Raw genomic sequence first — 19,816 nt, 5'->3', positions numbered from 1 at the left:
TTAAAAAGTGGCAACACTGTAGTGTCGTCCCGTTTTCCTATATAAATTGGTTTGAAAGGGACGACACTACAGTGTTGCCACTTTTTAATTTCTACTCTTTTTTGCTAAGCTGTTAATATGTGGATGTTGATTTTGTGCATTTTGACTCAAGTTTACGAATAAGTCGACAGGTATGCCAAACTTTCAATAGGTATATATATGATTTCGTATTATTTGTATTTTTCATAGTTATCATTATCAAACCATAGTAAACCTTATTTCAATGCGATAAGGTCTATTAAATATTAATTCCGTGTCTAAATGTATGAACTTTTTTATTTACGACTACAAGTATCTAGAATTAACACAATAAACCAAACAATATAGATATAATTTAAATAAATTGATACAGGTTCAATGTTCCGGTTAAGGTACATCCACACCACAGTTAATTGCTCCACAAAAGCTAAGTGCAGTGTGGATGCGCCTTTAGATAAATTAGTATGGTGATATAATAAAGTCCTGGTTATACGATAAACGATTGAGTGCCTTGGGATAAAACGAAGTAGGGACAGGTAATGTACAAATGTACATATGTTTATTATCACAACTATTTGATTCGTGGTCAGTTAAAAATCAGCTCAGAATAAATAATATTACTAGGTATAGTATGAATAGTATGAAATATAGTATGAACATAGTATGAATTATCTCAGGTGATTTTTTCGAGTTCGGGTGCTAATCCGTTAAACAAAAGCCTTTGTTTCTTTTAAGAGCGGTCTACAGCACGTGCCAAAGCAACCATGTCGTTTAAAAAGCAACTATCGTGAAAGTATTAAGGTTCAAATTCATATGATAGCTTGTTCAGAGAACAATCAGGGTGGTCTTGTTTTTGGAGATAACAAAAACGTGTTATCTCCGAATGGGCTGTTTCATGAATCTGAACCATATAATTAGAACGGTAAATTTGCTTTTTAAACGGGCTTGTTCCCGTTACTTACGTCGGGACTATTAGCAGTAATAGCAGTAAACATTATAACCACTGCATAAAGGAAACAATACCTTTTGTTTAACAGATTAGGGTCCGAGCCCGAAAAAATCACCTGAGATAATTCATACTATACAGAAGATTCACTCTCTATCAAAACGCGTCTGTTACCATTAGGGCAGATATGGCCGCTAGGTGGCGACAGCGCCACGCGCGGCTTATGGCTAGCCACCAAAATTGGTGTGGGACGGATGTATTTGTAGCTAGCTACCTGTTGCGAAGCGACGAAATCGCGGAGTGAGCCACGCCTGGAATCAGTGACATCACACTGTGTTGCTATAGCTCTAAACTTCTATCACTACACCTTATAAAACAAAGTCCCCCGCCGCGTCTGTCTGTTTGTGTGTATGTTCGCGATAAACTCAAAAACTACTGAACGGATTTTCATGCGGCTGGCACCTATAGTTCGTTTTTTTAGCATTAGAAAGAAGCACAAAGAAGTCATTTGATTGAAAAACGCTTTTTAAAAATCAGTAACTATTACATAAGAAAGCAGAAGAATATAAATGATCGTATTAGAATCATAATTGTTACATATTTGCCGTGACTTATTTTTAAATCGTTTCTTTCGTTTCTTGGCTTATTCCACTCAAATAATCAACACGAATAATAACACGTTTAATATGACTTGTTCTTACTGTAAATTTGTTCTGACAAGTTAAAGATTGTTAAGAGTTAAAGGATAAGCCCAGGTAGTATAATAAACAAAGAATTAGCGTGAACAATGAATTACTCACACACAAAGTTATATTAGTAACTTTCTAGCCAGACCTAGAAAGAGATAGCTATACACTAAAAGTGTGAGGAAACCAAATTGTCTTACCAGTTATTTGCTTCAGAGCGAATATCACAAATCACAACGCGTAATTTTAATATTTATGTGTTTTTCAATTAAAAGACACATCAAGATTGTTTACCTTTTTTCTAATGCTAAAAAACACGAACTATATCAATAAAGTGGTTCTTGACTAAGATTTAGGTTAGTTGTTTTGTGTAAACCTTGCGAAGCCGGGTCGGGTCGCTAGTGCAAAAAATAAGATTAAGAGGCTAACTCTGCACCAACTTGAACACAACAAAGTGAGGGCAGAAATTTGACATTAATTATGACATTGCCACACTTAGTCATTGCAAATTTAGATTGCATTGCAGAGTTAGCTTGGTCCAACTCTCAATTCTTTTTCATATTTGATAATAAAAAAACCGGGCAAGTGCGAGTCGGACTCGCGCACGAAGGGTTCCGTACCATAAGCAAAAAAAAAAAAACGGAAAAAAATGCAATAAGAAAACGGTCACCCATCCAAGTACTGACCACGCCCGACGTTGCTTAACTTTGGTCAAAAATCACGTTTGTTGTATGGGAGCCCCACTTAAATCTTTATTTTATTCTGTTTTTAGTATTTGTTGTTATAGCGGCAACAGAAATACATCATCTGTGAAAATTTCAACTGTCTAGCTATCACGGTTCGTGAGATACAGCCTGGTGACAGACAGACGGACAGACGAACAGACGGACGGACAGCGAAGTCTTAGTAATAGGGTCCCGTTTTACCCTTTGGGTACGGAACCCTAAAAAGACAAAAGTAGTGTTTGAGGGTCAAAGTCCTCAAAACATTTATCAATGTAAATAAACAGTAATAAACCAAGATCATATGTTTTTTAAGTAAAAAAAAACCTAAATGTCAATTGGATCACGAATGAAATAGTTGTCAAATATTTAGTAAATAAATATTAAGATTTTTAGGTAAAGTAAGGACGCTGAGCACAAAGAATTTAGTACATTGACCCGCCTGTTCCTATCTCCATCGCACGCCTATAATTATATGTATTGCTGTCCCGTTCGGACAGTGGTTACCGCCGGCATATTGGGAGAGATATCGGTATAATTACGCGCGTGTAATAGAGATAAGAACAAGCGGGTCAATGAACGAAATTCTTCTTGCTCAGCGTCCTTACATTACTATTTCAAACCATTTAAACTTTGTTTAATGATTTACTGCCTATTGATCTATTGAATACTTTTTAATTGTAATATGTACTTGTAAATATTTAGTAGCGTACTTTTCTCTTTTAATTATTGTTTCTTAAATCGAAGACTATGTGTTTATGGGTTTTATTTTCTGTATATAAAATGCTAGTTTTGCAGTGAAATGTTATGACACATATCCCATAAATTTAAAAATCAAAATATAAATGAAATACATATGACCATCACCTCCTAGGTGCTATATAGCTAAAAAAGAAAAAAAAATAGAAATAAAAGCATTAATATAGAGACGTAGTTTCTGTTTTATTATACTTCTGGAGCTGATTTGAAAACTATACTCAAACACACGCACTTTGTCAGTATAAAAAGGCGCGAAATTCAAATTTTCTATGGGAAGTCAACTTCGCGCCTAGTTTTTTTAAATTTTCTACTGAAAAGCTTGGTGTGTCAAAGTATATGAGATAATTATTAGAATCATTGTAATTACAGTTTATTAAATTCTTGCCAATCCGGTAGATTTTGTATGACACGAGGTCCTAATGGCGAATTTCCACGCTTGACAAGTTTCGTTAAACCAAAGATTCAGAGATGTGTAAAGGCGCAGTAATGTGTTTATTACCTTGGGAAAACACATTGAAAAGGGCCTCGCAGATTTGTCGCCCATGGCTAGATTGGTTCACGATACGCCACTGTCACCATAGAATCGCTGAGTAGCTAGATCAGTGCCCCAAACGCGTTAGTTCCGCGTAGCATTATTCCCGATCGAATTTTTCCCCACTCGCGTTAGTTCCGGGTAGTATTATTCCCGGTCGCATTTTTCCCCACTCGCGTTAGTTCCGGGTAGCATTATTCCCGGTCGCATGTTTCCCCACTAGCGTTAGTTCCGCGTTCCGCGTAGCGTTCACAACTGAGCTAGACAGAGCCCCGCTTCGCGGAGCTCCTATTTCTGGGCGGTTTGCCCTTCGGGCATCTGAAGCTACCTAACGAACCTAACCTATTAATTTAGTGTGTCGTCCATGAAAAGTGGGGAAAAATGCGACCGGGAATAATTGTACGCGGAACTAACGCGAGTGGGGAAAAATGCGATCGGGAATAATGCTACGCGGAACTAACGCGAGTGGGGAAAAATGCGATCGGGAATAATGCTATGCGGAACTATATAACGCGTTTGGGGCACTGATCTAGCTACTCGTATCGCTTTGTGCCTCTGTCACTCTTTCATATTAGTGTGACAGTGACGGTTGCGTTTCGTTCGCTACGTAGCGTTAGTGGCATGTTGTCTACGGGGCCTGAGGGGGCAAGTTTATATTGATGTGTAAGTTTATATTGATCTACTTGTCTAATTTTACGAGGGTAATTCGCCAGTGACTGGCCACCCTAAACTAAAAATGAATTCTATTCACCTATACACAGAATTCATTTTAGTATAAGGTGGCTAGATATTGAAAGCTGGCCAGTTATTTAAACCTTATACTAAAATGAATTCTGTTCATAGGTGATTAGAATACATTTTTAGTTTAGAGTGCCCAGTTACTGGCGAATATAAAGTTCTTTATGTCATTTGTTTAAAAGTCGTTAATAAGTGGTTCGAATCGCCTAGTTTTGCTAGAATACTTACTTATATTTTAATTTCTAATTTGACAAGTTTGTATATACGACGCTTCATTTAATATTTTGTCTATTGTGTACATTTTAAACCAATTATAAATATTTTATTGAGTCTCAATGCTTTTGTTTTCTTTAATTACCTACGTTTGCCCCTTGTATACTGACATAGTCTGACAATGAGTAGTTAGGTACAAACAGCAATACTCCTAACTGCATCTACATCGGTGGACCTATTACAAAAGGCATAAGGTCCACCGATGTACAGTTAACAGTGTGTTGAGACACCGTTCGAGTAAATATCTCGACGATACCACACGAGTTACTTTGTGTTAAAGGGTCTAGCCGTGTTTGTATGGGGCATCGGCCCCAGAAGCCAAATTGATTGCCGTTTTGCCAATTTATTAGGCCAGATGTAAGATGCTATTTCACCAAAAAAATAACCCTAAAATGCTGCAGGTTTTTGAGAAAATTAAAAAAAAAGAAATTTGGTTTTCATTTTTTTTTATCTAAACTACCGAACCGATTTTTTTGTAACTTATACACTTTATGTAAGTAATCTAGATGAATTATTAAAAAAAAATGGAGTTTCAAATATCCTTATAACTAGTAATATTTTCACTTTTATTTTTTCAAAAAAAAATTTTTTATATTTCCGAAATAGAGACACCCACCAATTTTGGGTATTATATGTATAAATTAATGTTCTATAACATATATTTTTTTCAAAAATATTCATTTGGCTCAACAGGGTAAAAATACCGTATGTATGTATGTAATGTATGAACAGACACAACCGGGAGAACTCCCGGTCCCATATCGACCACCGCGCCGCTCTGTACGAATTTGAATTTCGAACGTAACAAATTGCTAAAATGGACTATATTATTATTGGCTGTATGCGGCTTGCTTGTCGTCGCGTCACGAAATTAAAAAATAAAAAGGCGGGAAACGCGGCTCACTAAAAAGTTCCGTTTTAATATGAGCTGCGTTGATATTGATCTTGCAATGGAAAAAAAGGAGATTATACACAAAATATTTTCAAAATCTCCAAGATCGTTACATTACTAAAGTCGCACCAAACAAAGTCTGCAGCGGATTTGATAGCCCACGCAGTGTAAATGTTAAGTATACGTCATAATTTGATAGAAGTGTGACGTTTAAAATGACACTTGCACTGCGTGGGCTATCAACATCGCTGCAGACTTTTTACGGTCTAACTATACGTTCTTAGCAATATCTGCAAACGGCTTCGAGAATATGCGATTGATTATATAGAAAAAAGCCCGCTGTCCTTAGAGGAAAACGTAACTCTTATAGGATCACTCGTGCGTCTGTCTGTCTGTCCGTCTGTCACAGCCTATTTTCTCGGAAACTACTGGACCAATTAAGTCTAAATTTGGTACACATATGTAAATTCGTGACCCAAAGACGGACATATTTTTATATAATTTTAAAATACATAGGTTCGAAGTTATTTAAAAAAATAGCCAAAAAATTACCATTCCCCCCCTTTAATTCCTAAACTACTGGGTCTAAAATTTTGAAAAAATACTCAAAATAGTTCTTTACCTATAGATGACAGGAAAACCTATTAGAAATGTGCAGTCAAGCGTGAGTCGGACTTATGTACGGAACCCTAGAAACGCGAGTCCTAATCGCACTTGGCCGGTTTTTTAATTTCGTGACGCGACGACAACCAATAATATTATTATTATTGACTGTATGCGGCTATTATAGACTATATTATAGTCCATTTTAGCAATTTGTTATTGTTACGTTCGAAATTCAAATTCGTACAGAGCGGCGCGGTGGTCGATATGGGACCGGGAGTTCTCCCGGTTGTGTCTGTTCATACATTACATACATACATACGGTATTTTTACCCTGTTGAGCCAAATGAATATTTTTGAAAAAAATATATGTTATAGAACATTAATTTATACATAAAATACCCAAAATTGGTGGGTGTCCCTATTTCGGAAATATAAAAAAAATTTTTTTGAAAAATTAAAAGTGAAAATATTACTAGTTATAAGGATATTTGAAACTCCATTTTTTTTTTAATAATTCATCTAGATTACTTACATAAAGTGTATAAGTTACAAAAAAATCGGTTCGGTAGTTTAGATAAAAAAAAATGAAAACCATATTTCTTTTTTTTTAATTTTCTCAAAAACCTGCAGCATTTTAGGGTTATTTTTTTGGTGAAATAGCATCTTACATCTGGCCTAATAAATTGGCAAAACGGCAATCAATTTGGCTTCTGGGGCCGATGCCCCATACAAACACGGCTAGACCCTTTCAGCTTAATCAGACAGAAATCTCGCTTGGATTACTTCCCGATTTGCCGGATTCTTTCGTCGAATTGTGTCGTACTAAAGTAAATCCGACAAAACAAGGACCGGGACCTAATCCTCGCTTCCCTTTGGTGTTGCGAGTGTCCATGTGCGACGGTAATCGCTTACCATCAGGCGATTCGTTTGCTCGTTTGCCTCCTGTATAAAAACATATATTTCGGAAATTATCCCACAAGGGGGTGACATCTACGAAAGTGGTAAGTAGATAGGTATATGGTAATGTAATACCTCAGTGTAAAAAGTAACAGTGGTCCGACGGCCTTTGACGTGTACCGAGCTATTAACATTACGATGACACCGATGTATGCAGCTCGGGTCCGCGAGAACCCCCCCTCGGCGGCCTCGGCCCCTCGTCGAACGACTGTACCTAATGTACCTAAAGACTGGTAATACCTACTAATTCTAGGCGAACTAAGTTGCGGGCAGAAACTAGTAAAATACAAACTTGTAACAAAATGTTCCAAATCGCGTATAAAACATCATAATTAGCACATTACCAAACGATATCTTTGCAAAAAGATATAATGATCGAAACGATAACTCCAATACATGCTCATTATCTCACATCGATATATTATCTTATCAGATAAGTTCAGTAAATACAACTCAGCTGTGTAACACAATGCATTCATTGCTAGCCGGTAACACCCGCGTTGCAGTTATCAGGTGTTTAAAAGTTCTGCGATTAGTGATTGTAATCAAAGTCGATTGATAATCATTCGGTTAATGCATGGAACTAAGCCTAGATAAGTTAGAGTGTTTAGGTGCAGTGCTTGAAGATTTTATGCGAGTATTGTGAGTATAAGTATTTGGTATATTTGAGTGTGGTTACAGTTGAGTATTGTTTAATTTAATCCCAGCAGCATAAACAAGCATAGGAAGTTTGCTAAAAAACAGGTGCTCAAGCGAAAGTTTCTCACGCTGATCATGCATGATCAAGATTTCATGCTAATCATGCTGCGGGGCGAATATTACAACTAAGAAAAATAAAATTGATGTAGTTTTGTGCATTGTCATGTTGTCAAACTAAGCAGGTAGGTAACTTAGTTAAAGACATATTCTAGAAGTGTTTCTATAGTAGGTACATACCTAACTATATAGAAATATTAATAGAATATCCATTCGACAGGTTTCTCTGTTTTGAAGAAAAGTTTATATAGTAACATTAATCGAATATCCATTCGACAGGTCTCTCTGTTTTGAAGAAAAGTTTATTATTAACGGTTTTTAGCATCAATAATATCCATTTCGATTTCTCCATATTCGTTCTTGTCTAGTAAAAGGTTCTATACTATAGCTCACAGAGCCACTAGTAGGTATACGTTATTGCTGTAAGTACCTACTATGATTATTTATGTAGATACATAACAAAAGCAATCAATTATAATATTAACGTTGCTGATTATTAATTAACCTAGAAAAAGATCAAACAATGGGTAGGTACAATTTTAATCTTGATATCTACGTCATGAAGTCTATCTACAAGTAAAACCTAGGTAGGTAGCTAAATTAGGCAGACCTTCTGAATTGCGAACCAGTGGGGTGCTTCCCTCTGCCCGGGGGTCTTAGCTTGGTTTAACTACCTATATATCTCCTATCTAAATTGATACAGGTATTTGACTAAAGGTGCATGGGGCAATTTCTTTCATGTTTTACATTATTAACAAGAGTGCTATATATTATGTTCAGATAGCGAAAAATGTGTGTTCTAGTTAATAATGTAAAACATTAGTGTAAGATATTTCGATTAGTTAAAAATTACCCCGCAGTCGAAATTGGCCCTGCGACCTTTTGCATGATATTTTCCTACTTATTTGCAGACCATGTGCTACAACTAAAACAATGGACAAGTTGATGTCCTTCTTCCAGCCGGAGAAGCGGCGGGCCAGCAAAAAAGAAGAGGACTTGGAGGAGCGAGATGTATCGGTGGTCGAGGATAGGAGGAAATGGTCCATTTCCCGGTCGGGCCGCATGAAACAGGCCAACAAGAAGAGGCATAGCGTCGCTAAAGATCTTTATGGAGAGGTAAGGTCTTTGGAATTCATCGACATTGTAATTTAAGCCTTTATAAGGCAGAGGGAATATATTTCCCACCTGATTTTGAACTTTATTTCAAAGTGATAGAGTTCAATTTTGCATAATTCCTGACACCCTCATTCCTTATAAAGGGTTAAATTTTAAACAATAACGCGTTCGAGGCTATTACAGGCCATGTAAGCAGTTTTAGAGAGACCCCCCCACTAGCGTCTTTTGAGCGTCGGCGTCGAGTAAGCGCAGTAGAAAATGGCGTCGCTGCGCAGTTGCGCCAACGTTGTGTCGAGCAGCAGCCATAGAATTGGATAGACGCCGACGTCGCCGACCCTCGGGAGACGCTTGGGGGGTGGCTTTTAGGTCGGGAGACAACTTTTTCATGGCTGTGTTAAGGCAGCTGCTACTAGTAGGCTGTGTGCTTGTGTACCAGTGGCGAACAGTTTCGCGCTGATGACGCTTGGCTGGTTTACTTGGCATTGATAGCTTATTCCATCCCGGATCTTAAAATAACGCAAGCAAAGTGAATTTGAAAAATTTCCTAGATGTACGCACGTCTTAGAGGATATAACCAATGGAGACGCCATGTCTAAAATTTTCGGTACAGAATAGTCTGCCGTTTTTTGCGGGGGAGGGTCACATCAAATGTATAGGTACGTCATGTCAGATAAACGTCAGTCCATACATATGGTTGACATATGGTTGACATGTGGTTGACCATTTGCCGCCTATTTTCGACAGAGGGGAACGCCTGTTAATGCCGGCTCCATTGTTAATTACTCCGAGACGCACGTGCAGATATAATGTTGTACTTACCGCATATTGAACGTATTGAATTAACGAATCATGTGATTCAGGTAAACAAATTGATGGTAGATGAGTAGGTATAAAATGTCATTGAATATTTCCAGGCATGCGTTCCTGTAGAAAAACCAAAAACTCTGGAGTACCATGTAAACATTCCTATCAAACCTTTGGAGGCATCCAAGCCTGTCGGGAGCCCTAGCGAACCAAAATCTCCAGAGGAAGAAATCGAGAGCGCGTTCGAAATACTGGACAAAGAGGATAAAATTGATAAGTTGGATGCGTCCTAGAGTCGGACCTAGCTAACAGTGTACAGACTTTGCAATTACAACGCGTAGTGACACTATCACACTTTGTTACGTCAATGTCGGTGCAGAGTTAGCTCAGACAGACTTGAGCAGCATAATATGTGACGTTCCACTGTAAAAGGTGCCTTATGGCGGCTGGCGCTTACGTCGCATAGCGCCGCAATAATATTGGAGCGGCGTTAATAATAGCGTAAGCGCCAACCACCATAAGGTACTTTTGAAAACCTGTACCTACTTTTATAAAAGTCTGAGATCCAGAAAGTAAGCTAAACAGATGTAAGTAGTAATTAGTTATTAACTAATGTATAATTTTATGACAAGTAATACCTACTCGGCTACGATTTATCAATTTTGAATAGATTAGATACAATCTTAGATATTTCATATAATTAGTTCAAAAAATCGTGTAGGTCTGCAGGTACGTAGGTAATGTATGTAATAGTAACATTTTACTTACATTTAATATAATTAACGTTACCTAAGCTCGGTCTTCAAATAACATCGTGAGGAAACCGGACTAATCCCAATAAGGCCTAGTTTACCCTCGGGGTTGGAAGGTCAGATGGCAGTCGCTATCGTAAAGACTCGTGCCTACGCCAATTCTTGGGATTAGTTGCCAAGCGGACCCCAGGCTCCCATGAGCCGTGGCAAAAATGCCGGGACAACGCGAGGAAGAAGAAGAACGTTACCTAAGCTCATTTACATTATCATGCACAACTACCATACAATGTTGGTTCTACAAAAGTTTGATAGGTACTTTAATTTGATCAATCATCTGGGCCCTATTTCACCAACGTGACAAATGTCGCATTTGTCGACATCACTATTACTGACGTCACAGGCCTCCATTGGCTACGATAACCGCTTACCATCAGACGGGCGGTGTGGTTGTTTGCCACCAAAATGTTAATTAAAAAAAAACTCCACTATATCGCCAGTAAATAAGTACTTATTTTACGAATCTAATGACAATTGTCACAAGAAATACGACAATTGTCACGTAATTCCGACACAGAACTCATTTACTGTCAAGAATTACCGAAAGTTCTTTGAAATCTTGTGACAATTGTCATCATTATCATCATAAACATCACAAGAGAAATACCTGTTTTTTGCCGATATAATAAAGTTTTTTTAAATAATACAATGATGGTGACAAACAGGAATACGGCCCGCCCGATTCTAAGCGATAACCGTAGCCCATGGATGCCTGTGACGTCAGCAACAATGAGACTTGTCGAATTGTCGCACCTGTCACGTTGGTGAAATAGGGGCCTGGTTCAAATCTCTCAAGTCGTTGAAAATGTAATTTTTGACACACATTTTTATATACCCACTGATAATTCTCAACCGACTTTAAAAAAGGAGGTTTTCCAGAGTGATATGTAGTTAGACTAGCTAAGTAGGTAGGTACTTATATTTTGTGATAAATTGATAATCATAACTAATCATACCTAAGGCTAAGTTAATAAAGTGAAAAACTAAGAAATAGGTAAGATTTTAATTTGTATTCTAGGTAAAAATAATCATTGTTATGTACTTAATCACCAAAATAAACCATTTTCTTTGATATTGTCCAAGATAAAATAAGTTTAGGGTAATACAAAACTGATAAAACAGTATTTTTACGAGGAAAAGGTGCATTTCTGATAACATGTGACGTTCCACGATAAAAGGTACCTTATGGCGGCTGGCGCTTACGTCGCATAGCTTCGCAATAATATTGGAGCGGCGTTAATAATATCGTAAGCGCCAACCGCCATTAGGTACCTTTATTCGTGGAACGTCACATATGTCGGCAAAGATATGCAATCTTATTATAATTCTACAAATATTGCCTAATTGCAATATGGTGCCGCTGCTTTTGAAAGCGATATGCTATCTGCTTTTCGGCGCTATCTTATATTTTATTTAACAATCTAGATTTCAGCGCTACTTAGCTACGCTGATTTGGGCCGACGAAATATTAACATATATCAAAAAATTATTGATGGTATCTAAAAGAGATGTATCTACGGTCTAAAGAAACGTGACTCTTAGTTTGACAGCTTAAGTAGATGGCATTTTTAAGCGCCATGAATTGTAATAACTGTTTTTTTAACATTATTGTACTTTTGACTTTGAGAGTTACAGCATATCGTTAGGTGATAACCAATACTCACTAAATAATTAGTGAGTTTTGGTTGACTTGACGATATGTGGCTCGTACAACGCCATCTCATTTTTCTTAGTCATATATTTTCCTCAATAGTTCTTTGCTTATACTATATTCAAGCATTACCGTATGGTAAAACTGTATAATTTTGTGAATGGTCTGTCAAATAAAATTAACTGATTGTGAACAGGTTTTATTTAGCATTATCAAGATAAATTACTTAATTCTAATATAAAAATATATATATTTCGTACAACTATACCTTGAGCTTCTTCTTCTTAGGTTTAATAGGAGGACCGCCGATCTTGAACACGGTACTGCAAAAAAAGAAATGGCCATATTTATTGCGGTTTGTAAAAAATATATACCTATTCAAAACTTATGATTAAGGTATTATGATCAAAGAAGATATGATATGATTAATTATTTAATAGGAAAGTTAACTCAGAATAACAAAACACTGTAAAAGTTATAAAACGAGTGTACAGATGTATAGTTCGTTTTTTAGCATTATAAAGAACTTGCAAGAAGGTAAGCGATCTTGACTTGTCTTTTAATTGAAGAACGCTTTTTAAAAATCAAAAACTATTACTTATGAAAGCAGAAGAAATGATCGTATTAGATTCATAATTGTTACACATTTGCCGTAACTTATTTTTAAAATGTGTTTTTCAATTAAAAGACACATCAAGATTGTTTACCTTATTTCTAATGCTAAAAAAAACGAACTATAGTGCCTAAGTATTTGCCATCGTTTTTTCACGGAAACGTACGAAGTTCCAGATGAGTTTAGTTTAGTTTGTTACTTTCAAAATTGGCTTTTTCGAAGTAATCCCAATACACCTCAACACACTTTTAGAGCACGTAGTAACCAATACTTACTGGCATGTTGTGCAGATCGGGCTGAATTTGCAGAAAACTGAAATAGATATATTTTTCATTATGTACTATGCTTAGACCACATTCAAGTCAATTTTAATTTTTAATAAGTAAAAAATAAACAATCGCATTAACATTATGACGAAAGGTCACATGAACAGACCCGTAATGTGTAGTAATTTTATATACATATAAATTAGGGTCTTGTCGTCAATGCCACGAAAAAAACCCGCTGGTAATCTATACTTAACTCTATCTTTAGATATTTGAATAAAAGTAAACAATGTATTTGTACATTTTCGGTGGTTAACCAACCAAATAAAAAAGCGCCTGGATCTGTCACTGAACGACCTGACTTTAACCTACATTATTTGATCATGTAATGTTTTCATCTACCCTCAACTGGCTTAAGGAGCCATTTGAGGGTAGATTTTGTTTACTTTTATTTGAATACCTAAACATACAGAGTATCAGTGGCGGCGCGTCCATAAAAGTCGATTCCCACCGGCTTGCCTGTTTTTGGACGTTTGAGCAGAGTTGTAAAATGTAAAGGAAATATGTAACCCCGGCTTGCCTATGGATATGTTTGACGCGCCGCCACTGCAGAGTATATAGTGGTGAGAGGTGCTGAAACCTCTTTGAATCGGCAGGCGCTTTAATTAAGAGTTCTTGGCATAAATAACATACTCGAAGTGACTTACCGCTGAGACAGAGTGAGCACACGTAGCCTATGGACACTGGTTCTCGGTGGCAGAAGCAGGCGGCGCGGTAGTCCACTCGGCCACCACCGGGGAGCACCAGGGCTTTGCGCTCGTATGCCTCGGGGAGGAATACCCACTATAAACATTATACATTATTAAGATTTTATTGATTGTGATTGAAATTTAATTGACATGATTTAATAAAGACTTTCGCGTTTTGACCGCTTATTAAAACATAATTTAATCAGGTCTATCACCAATTTATTATTTGCTATCCGCAAACTAATCAGTGTACTTAACCTGTATCGGAACGTCGGAAATAAAGGTAACAATAGTACATTATAGTACACACATACCTAGGGAGGTGAATTCGTAAATGCTCCAAATCGCAGGTTTTTGTGGCCCGAACCGAAGGAGAGCGATATGCGATCTGGGGCATAGTCTAATACAACATGGTCGTCTCTTCTCTCATTAAATTTTGTTTTAATAAAGTTAAGAATTTATATGTGACGTCCCATGGGTAAAGGTTGCGCTTACGCTATTATTAACGCCGCTCCAATATTATTGCGGCGCTATGCGACGTAAGCGCCAGCCGCCATAAGGTACCTTTTACCATGGAACGTCACATATTTTCTATTATGTAGATATTTTCCCATACCAGCAAATACTGTAAGAGTCCTTCTAGAGAAGGTACTTTAAGGTAAAGTCCCCCGGTGATGTCGCAGCCCTGCTGCAGCAGGCTCAGGTGCTTGTCCAGGGAACACACGTCTATCAGCACTTGCTGTTTCTGTAATAATAGATTGTGCCCATAAAACACCATTAATACGGCCATACATATGTTCGCTCCGTCACAGAATAAATTATACATATAGTTCGTTTTTTTTAGCATTAGAAAGAACTTGCAAGAAGGTAAGCGATCTTGACATGTCTTTTAATTGAAAAACGCTTTTTAAAATTCAAAAACTATAACTTATGAAAGCAGAAGAATATAAATGATTGTATTAGATTCATAATTGTTACATATTTGCCGTAACTTATTTTTAAAATGTGTTTTTCAATTAAAAGACGCATCAAGATTGTGTACCTAGTTTCTAATGTTAAAAAAAAGAACTATAGTACTAGGTACAGAAGGTTCACCCTCTAACAAAACGCGTCTATACGACAGATATGACCGCAAGGTGGTCCCTTACGTAGCCGCGCGCGGCAACTATTACAGCTAGACACCAAAACTGGTGTGGGCCGTATGTACTTGTAGCGACGCGACGAAATCGCGGAGTGAGCCACGCCTGGCTCCGTGCATGAGTGTAGCGCCGCCCTAGTCGGTGTGCGACATAATGGCCATTTCATAGTTTGGCCAAATAGTATGAAGAGTGCCACGAAAGTTCATATTTTCACCACCTCGGGCGTCAGCGTTGCTTTTATTTCCCGCACTACCAACTTCGGACAGGGGCTTAGGGGCTATTCATAAATTACGTCATTTCAAATTAGGGGGGGGGGTCTGGACATCGGATGATGATGGTAGCATGAAGTAGGAGGAAATGGGGTCATTTGAAGCATGATTTATGGATGATTATAGGGGGGGGGGGGGGGTCAAAAATCGTCGACGTAATTTATGGACAGCCCCATAGCCAATACGTATGTAAACGCTATTTTTGGAGATGTGTGATATGTCGGTAGACGTACTTAGCTAAATTAGCTGTTCTTCGTTACACATGCATGCCAGATCTCGTGCTTTCTATTGAATGGGACGTAAGTATAATAAAGCTTTAACCATTTACCTGGGCAGTGAAGAACACGTTCATGTAGTTAATATATTGTGCCGCGGTGTCAGAGCTGCCGGTCACTATGAGGATGCGACTGCTCATTCTTACGCCGGGCGGTAATTGTCTACGGATCTGAAAAACAAATAAAATTATTGACTGCAACATCATCAATTCATTTGCATTATATGCATACGTCGGACTCCAGCGGGCATTTTCGTGGCATGTCAGAATGATAGGTAAGGTTCGCAAATCAATCAATTCACTTTCGAGTATTTGTACTTAGTATTTGGTACCTAGTATTTATAATGTGAAATTCCAAATATCATAGCAACTAACTGCGTTATGACGCATGTCAGCTATTTCTTTGTTTTTTAAGTGGCCACTTCAGTGGGCTATCAGTCATCACTTCAAAGAGTATTTACACATTAAAGATGAATAAATGATAACGGGTAACTAATTTAATTAACTATGTTACAAATACTAGGTACATTATAATACTCGTAAGTTAAGATTTTTTTGTAATCCTTACCTTGCCCTCAAACTGCCCCCTATAGTCCGACGTTTGATTATATGCTACAAGTGCTCCCGGTACTGGTTTTCTAAACAGAGTACCGGAACCGGTACTTCCAGGTCTTCGCCATACAAACTCAGTTCGGGGAGCATTCACGTGGGACTAAAAATACGTGAGCTAAACCGCATTTGACACTGACTAGATTAGAGCATTTTTGTCATGTATAAAAAAATTTAACTTACATACATACATATAATCACGCCTATTTCCCGGAGGGGTAGTCAGAGACCACGGATTTCCACTTGCTACGATCCTGACATATCTCTTTAGCTTCCTTCACTTTCATGACATTATTCATACACGCTCAACGCATATAAAAATAAACTTACCCTTCCAATATAGCAGAGGGCCATAGCTAAGGCTCCGGCGAGCAGAGATTCCCCGGGCTTGTCTTCTTGCGGCTGGCTCTTTATTAGGTTTACTAGTCTGGAAAATCACAAGGCGAAATGTGAGTATCTTTTTTGCACACTTAGTGGCAAGCATGCAGTGATAGTGAGGCAGATAAAAATGTGGCTTTGCAAATCACAAATTATATATATAACCACTACTTTAACCCTTTATAAGGGTGTCAGGAATTATGCAAAATTGAACCCTATCACTTTGAAATAAAGTTCAAAATGTGGTGGGAAATATATTCCCTCTGCTTTATAAAGGCTTAAAAAAATCCCGTATCTCACACTGCGACCAGGCGTGTCTCACTCCGCGATTTCGTCGCTTTGCTACAGGTAGCTAAAAGTACATCCGTTCGGCCCCAATTTTGGGGTTTGCCATAAGCCGCGCGTGGCGCTGTCGCCACCTAGCGGCCATATCTGTGCTGATCGTAACAGACGCGTTTTGTTAGGGAGTGAGTCTTCTGTACCTAGTACTATTATTTATTCTGTGCTGCGACTCAAAGTTGAAAGGCAGTAACTTCTGTATGCATCCTAGACATAAATACCACTATTTTTGATTGACAGAACAAGATATGTGATTATTCAAAGTAGTGTTAATATGTATAATGCCTCCATTTTTAACTTGTAATACAAAGTAAACATTTATTTCCAAAATTGAATGAATTTAACCCTTTCGGAACCATTTATTTAAGTTATACCAACAAATCAATATACAATAAATACAACTTTATACTAATATTGATGGCTCTGGGCACTAAAGGGTTAAACAATGCGTTATAATATTAATTTAGTTTTTTTTTTTTTGTTTTTTAGATATGTATCAATATTCTATACTCAACTGAGTAAAATATATACCTTGATTTAATGGTCTTCTCAACGAGGGTAAATAATTCATATTGTCCATCAATCTGCCGCACATCCAGAGGTTTTCCCGGGGATGGATACAAATATTCACTGAAAATAAAAACCAAAATATTGGTCCTATGATATTTTTATTTGTATGTTATACTGTTTTGTATTGTGTTTTTCTGTGCTACAATTCTTATATTGAATATGAAACACCTACTGACATGACATAAATTTATTAATTTCCACTACCTAAAGGTTGTCTGGAAGAGATCGCTTTTTAGCGATAAGACCGCCTGTTGTTTAACCTCTTCTTTCTGTATTATTTGTATTGTTTTCTGTAATGAGGTGTGCAATAAAGAGTATTTGTATTGTATTGTATTAAAGAAACTGCAGGACCAGTCTGGATAAGGGAGACCAACCACCTCTCAAAATGGAGAGAGATTGGAGAGGCGTATGCCCAACAGTGGGCAAACACGCTGAAGAAGAGGAAGAGAGAAAAATCAAAATGAGATTTTACAATTATTCTAATTAGTTAGCCAACAAGGTATGAAAAGCTAACAGCTAAATACATATGAAGTGCATAATTGTTTTCACAGAAATGTTGTTCTGACACGTTCGTACGTTGCCGTGAAAATACGATAGATTATAATTATGCAAATTAGTCATCAAATAATTTTTACCTTTTGTGGAAATGGCATCCAATAACCGCCAACTGATTCTTCGACTTCTGCATCAAATGCGAGTTAGCGAACGCAATGACTGCGTCCAGGCAGTTCGTGAGCACTTTAGGGTCTTCAATAATATACCGCTGGTTTGGATTTGTATCTACTACGATTACAAGCAGGCTGCAGTCGGAAGGAACTAAAAAAAACAGAAATGAATATTTTTTCGATATATAGTTGTTTTCTATTAAATTGACAGCGAATACTTAGGATAAAGAAATAATGGATTGGAAAAACGGTTTTTATTGAGCTCTAACCAAACAAACATTGTAAAAAAATAATTTTGTAGGTTATAATTTTTAAACGAAAATAGTGTCAATTGGAGGGCAATTCATAAAAGGTTTACTAGGCTTACTATCGTCATCAGCCATGACTGCAATAACATCAAGCCTCGTATATTATAATTATTAATGTTTTGCTTCGTTTAGTCACAACAAAACTCGCACAACACAAGCGGTAATCATTGACTCAGGGCTGCCAGTACATAAATCTTGATTATACGATCCTGTGCCCGCAATTATACGAAATTCGATTGCATTATACGAGTACAAAAAAAACTATTATTATAAATCAATTTTTTAATAACTGGTGAATTTCGGTTTTCGCGGTAAGACCCCAAATTGCGGGGATCTTTCTCTTTTACTCCAATGACAGCGTAATAAGAGTGACAGAGAAAGATGCGCGCAATTTGCGAACTTAGATTTTCGCGGTTATAGCCCACGTTGACGTGTATTTAAGTAGTTGCCGTTCCATTAAATCGTTGAACAGTATTGGCACCACAGAATAAATAATAGCACTAGTTACAGAAGACTCACTCTCTAACAAAACGCGTCTGTTAAGATCAGCACAGATATGGGCGCTAGGTGGCGACAGCGCCACGCGTGGCTTATGGCTTTCCCCAAAATTGGGGTGGAACGGATGTACTTTACCTACCTACCTGTAGCAAAGCGACGAAATCGCGGAGTGAGCCACGCCTGAGAGTCTACCGCGAACCACGTTCGACGTGTTGCCTCCCTGTCACACTTACGTACGAATTTACAAGTGCGACAGAGAGGCAAGACGTCGAACGTGGTTCGCGGTAGGCCTTCTGATTGGCACACTGTTTTTTGAAGCATTTACAGTAGTTATACATCGGTGTTTTTTTCGTATCCAATTATACCGATTGACCAACTATACGACATGTATACGAAAATAATTTCATTATACGAATTTCGTAGCCTATTATACGATCTGGCAGCCCTGCATTGACTTTGACATCTGTCAAGAGGCGGGTGACACTCGAATGTTATATTGCCACATAAAAAAATATTTTTTGGGGTAAAGATTTATTTATTCATAATCTATAATACCTAATAGAATCAGACACAATAAGTAACAAACAATAATATCATAGTAGTTGTGTATAATATATACTGCTGGTTGTGTTTAATTACAATATTTTGCTATTACATTCTGGCAGTTTCACATCAAAAACTTAGGCTACATGCCATTAAAGCAAATTATGAAACATTCAAATTTCTTTTTTTTACGTTTAAGTATATGGTTTAGGTACATCCAGACAGTAACAAGTTTTAGTTTACATCTCGTTTAAAGAGGTAGGTTAATAAAAACCTGCAAAAATACTATAGATGGTCAAGCAAATCTTGTCAGTAGAAAAAGGCGCGAAAT

At 37.4% G+C, this 19,816-nt stretch overlaps 2 protein-coding genes and 1 long non-coding RNA gene across 3 annotated transcripts; 2 read left to right on the top strand and 1 right to left on the bottom strand.

The window, feature by feature from the left end:
- Window positions 1-46: 46 nt before the first annotated feature.
- LOC134675290 (uncharacterized) lies at window positions 47-4,737 on the top strand. The gene is made up of 2 exons (XR_010099719.1): window positions 47-2,235; window positions 2,620-4,737. It is a non-coding gene; the product is annotated as an uncharacterized LOC134675290 (long non-coding RNA).
- A 2,664-nt stretch (window positions 4,738-7,401) lies between these two features.
- Window positions 7,402-10,203, top strand: LOC134675097 (uncharacterized). Its single transcript, XM_063533256.1, has 3 exons — window positions 7,402-7,771; window positions 8,797-9,001; window positions 9,916-10,203. Exons 1-3 carry the CDS (start codon window positions 7,707-7,709, stop codon window positions 10,096-10,098), a joined length of 453 nt encoding a protein of 150 aa, XP_063389326.1. The 5' UTR covers window positions 7,402-7,706; the 3' UTR covers window positions 10,099-10,203.
- A 2,248-nt stretch (window positions 10,204-12,451) lies between these two features.
- On the bottom strand, window positions 12,452-18,617 carry LOC134675213 (general transcription factor IIH subunit 3). Its single transcript, XM_063533424.1, has 9 exons — window positions 18,504-18,617; window positions 18,107-18,287; window positions 17,433-17,531; window positions 16,515-16,611; window positions 15,630-15,746; window positions 14,510-14,638; window positions 13,852-13,987; window positions 13,154-13,190; window positions 12,452-12,588 (listed from the first exon to the last, which is right to left on the bottom strand). The coding sequence occupies exons 1-9, from the start codon at window positions 18,517-18,519 to the stop codon at window positions 12,528-12,530; spliced, it is 873 nt and encodes a 290-aa protein (XP_063389494.1). The 5' UTR covers window positions 18,520-18,617; the 3' UTR covers window positions 12,452-12,527.
- Between the last annotated feature and the right edge of the window lie 1,199 nt (window positions 18,618-19,816).

The sequence above is a fragment of the Cydia fagiglandana genome, chromosome 21 (assembly GCF_963556715.1).
Source record: "Cydia fagiglandana chromosome 21, ilCydFagi1.1, whole genome shotgun sequence".
Classification (NCBI taxonomy): Eukaryota; Metazoa; Arthropoda; class Insecta; order Lepidoptera; family Tortricidae; genus Cydia; species Cydia fagiglandana.
This window is presented reverse-complemented; position numbering and strand designations above follow the sequence as displayed.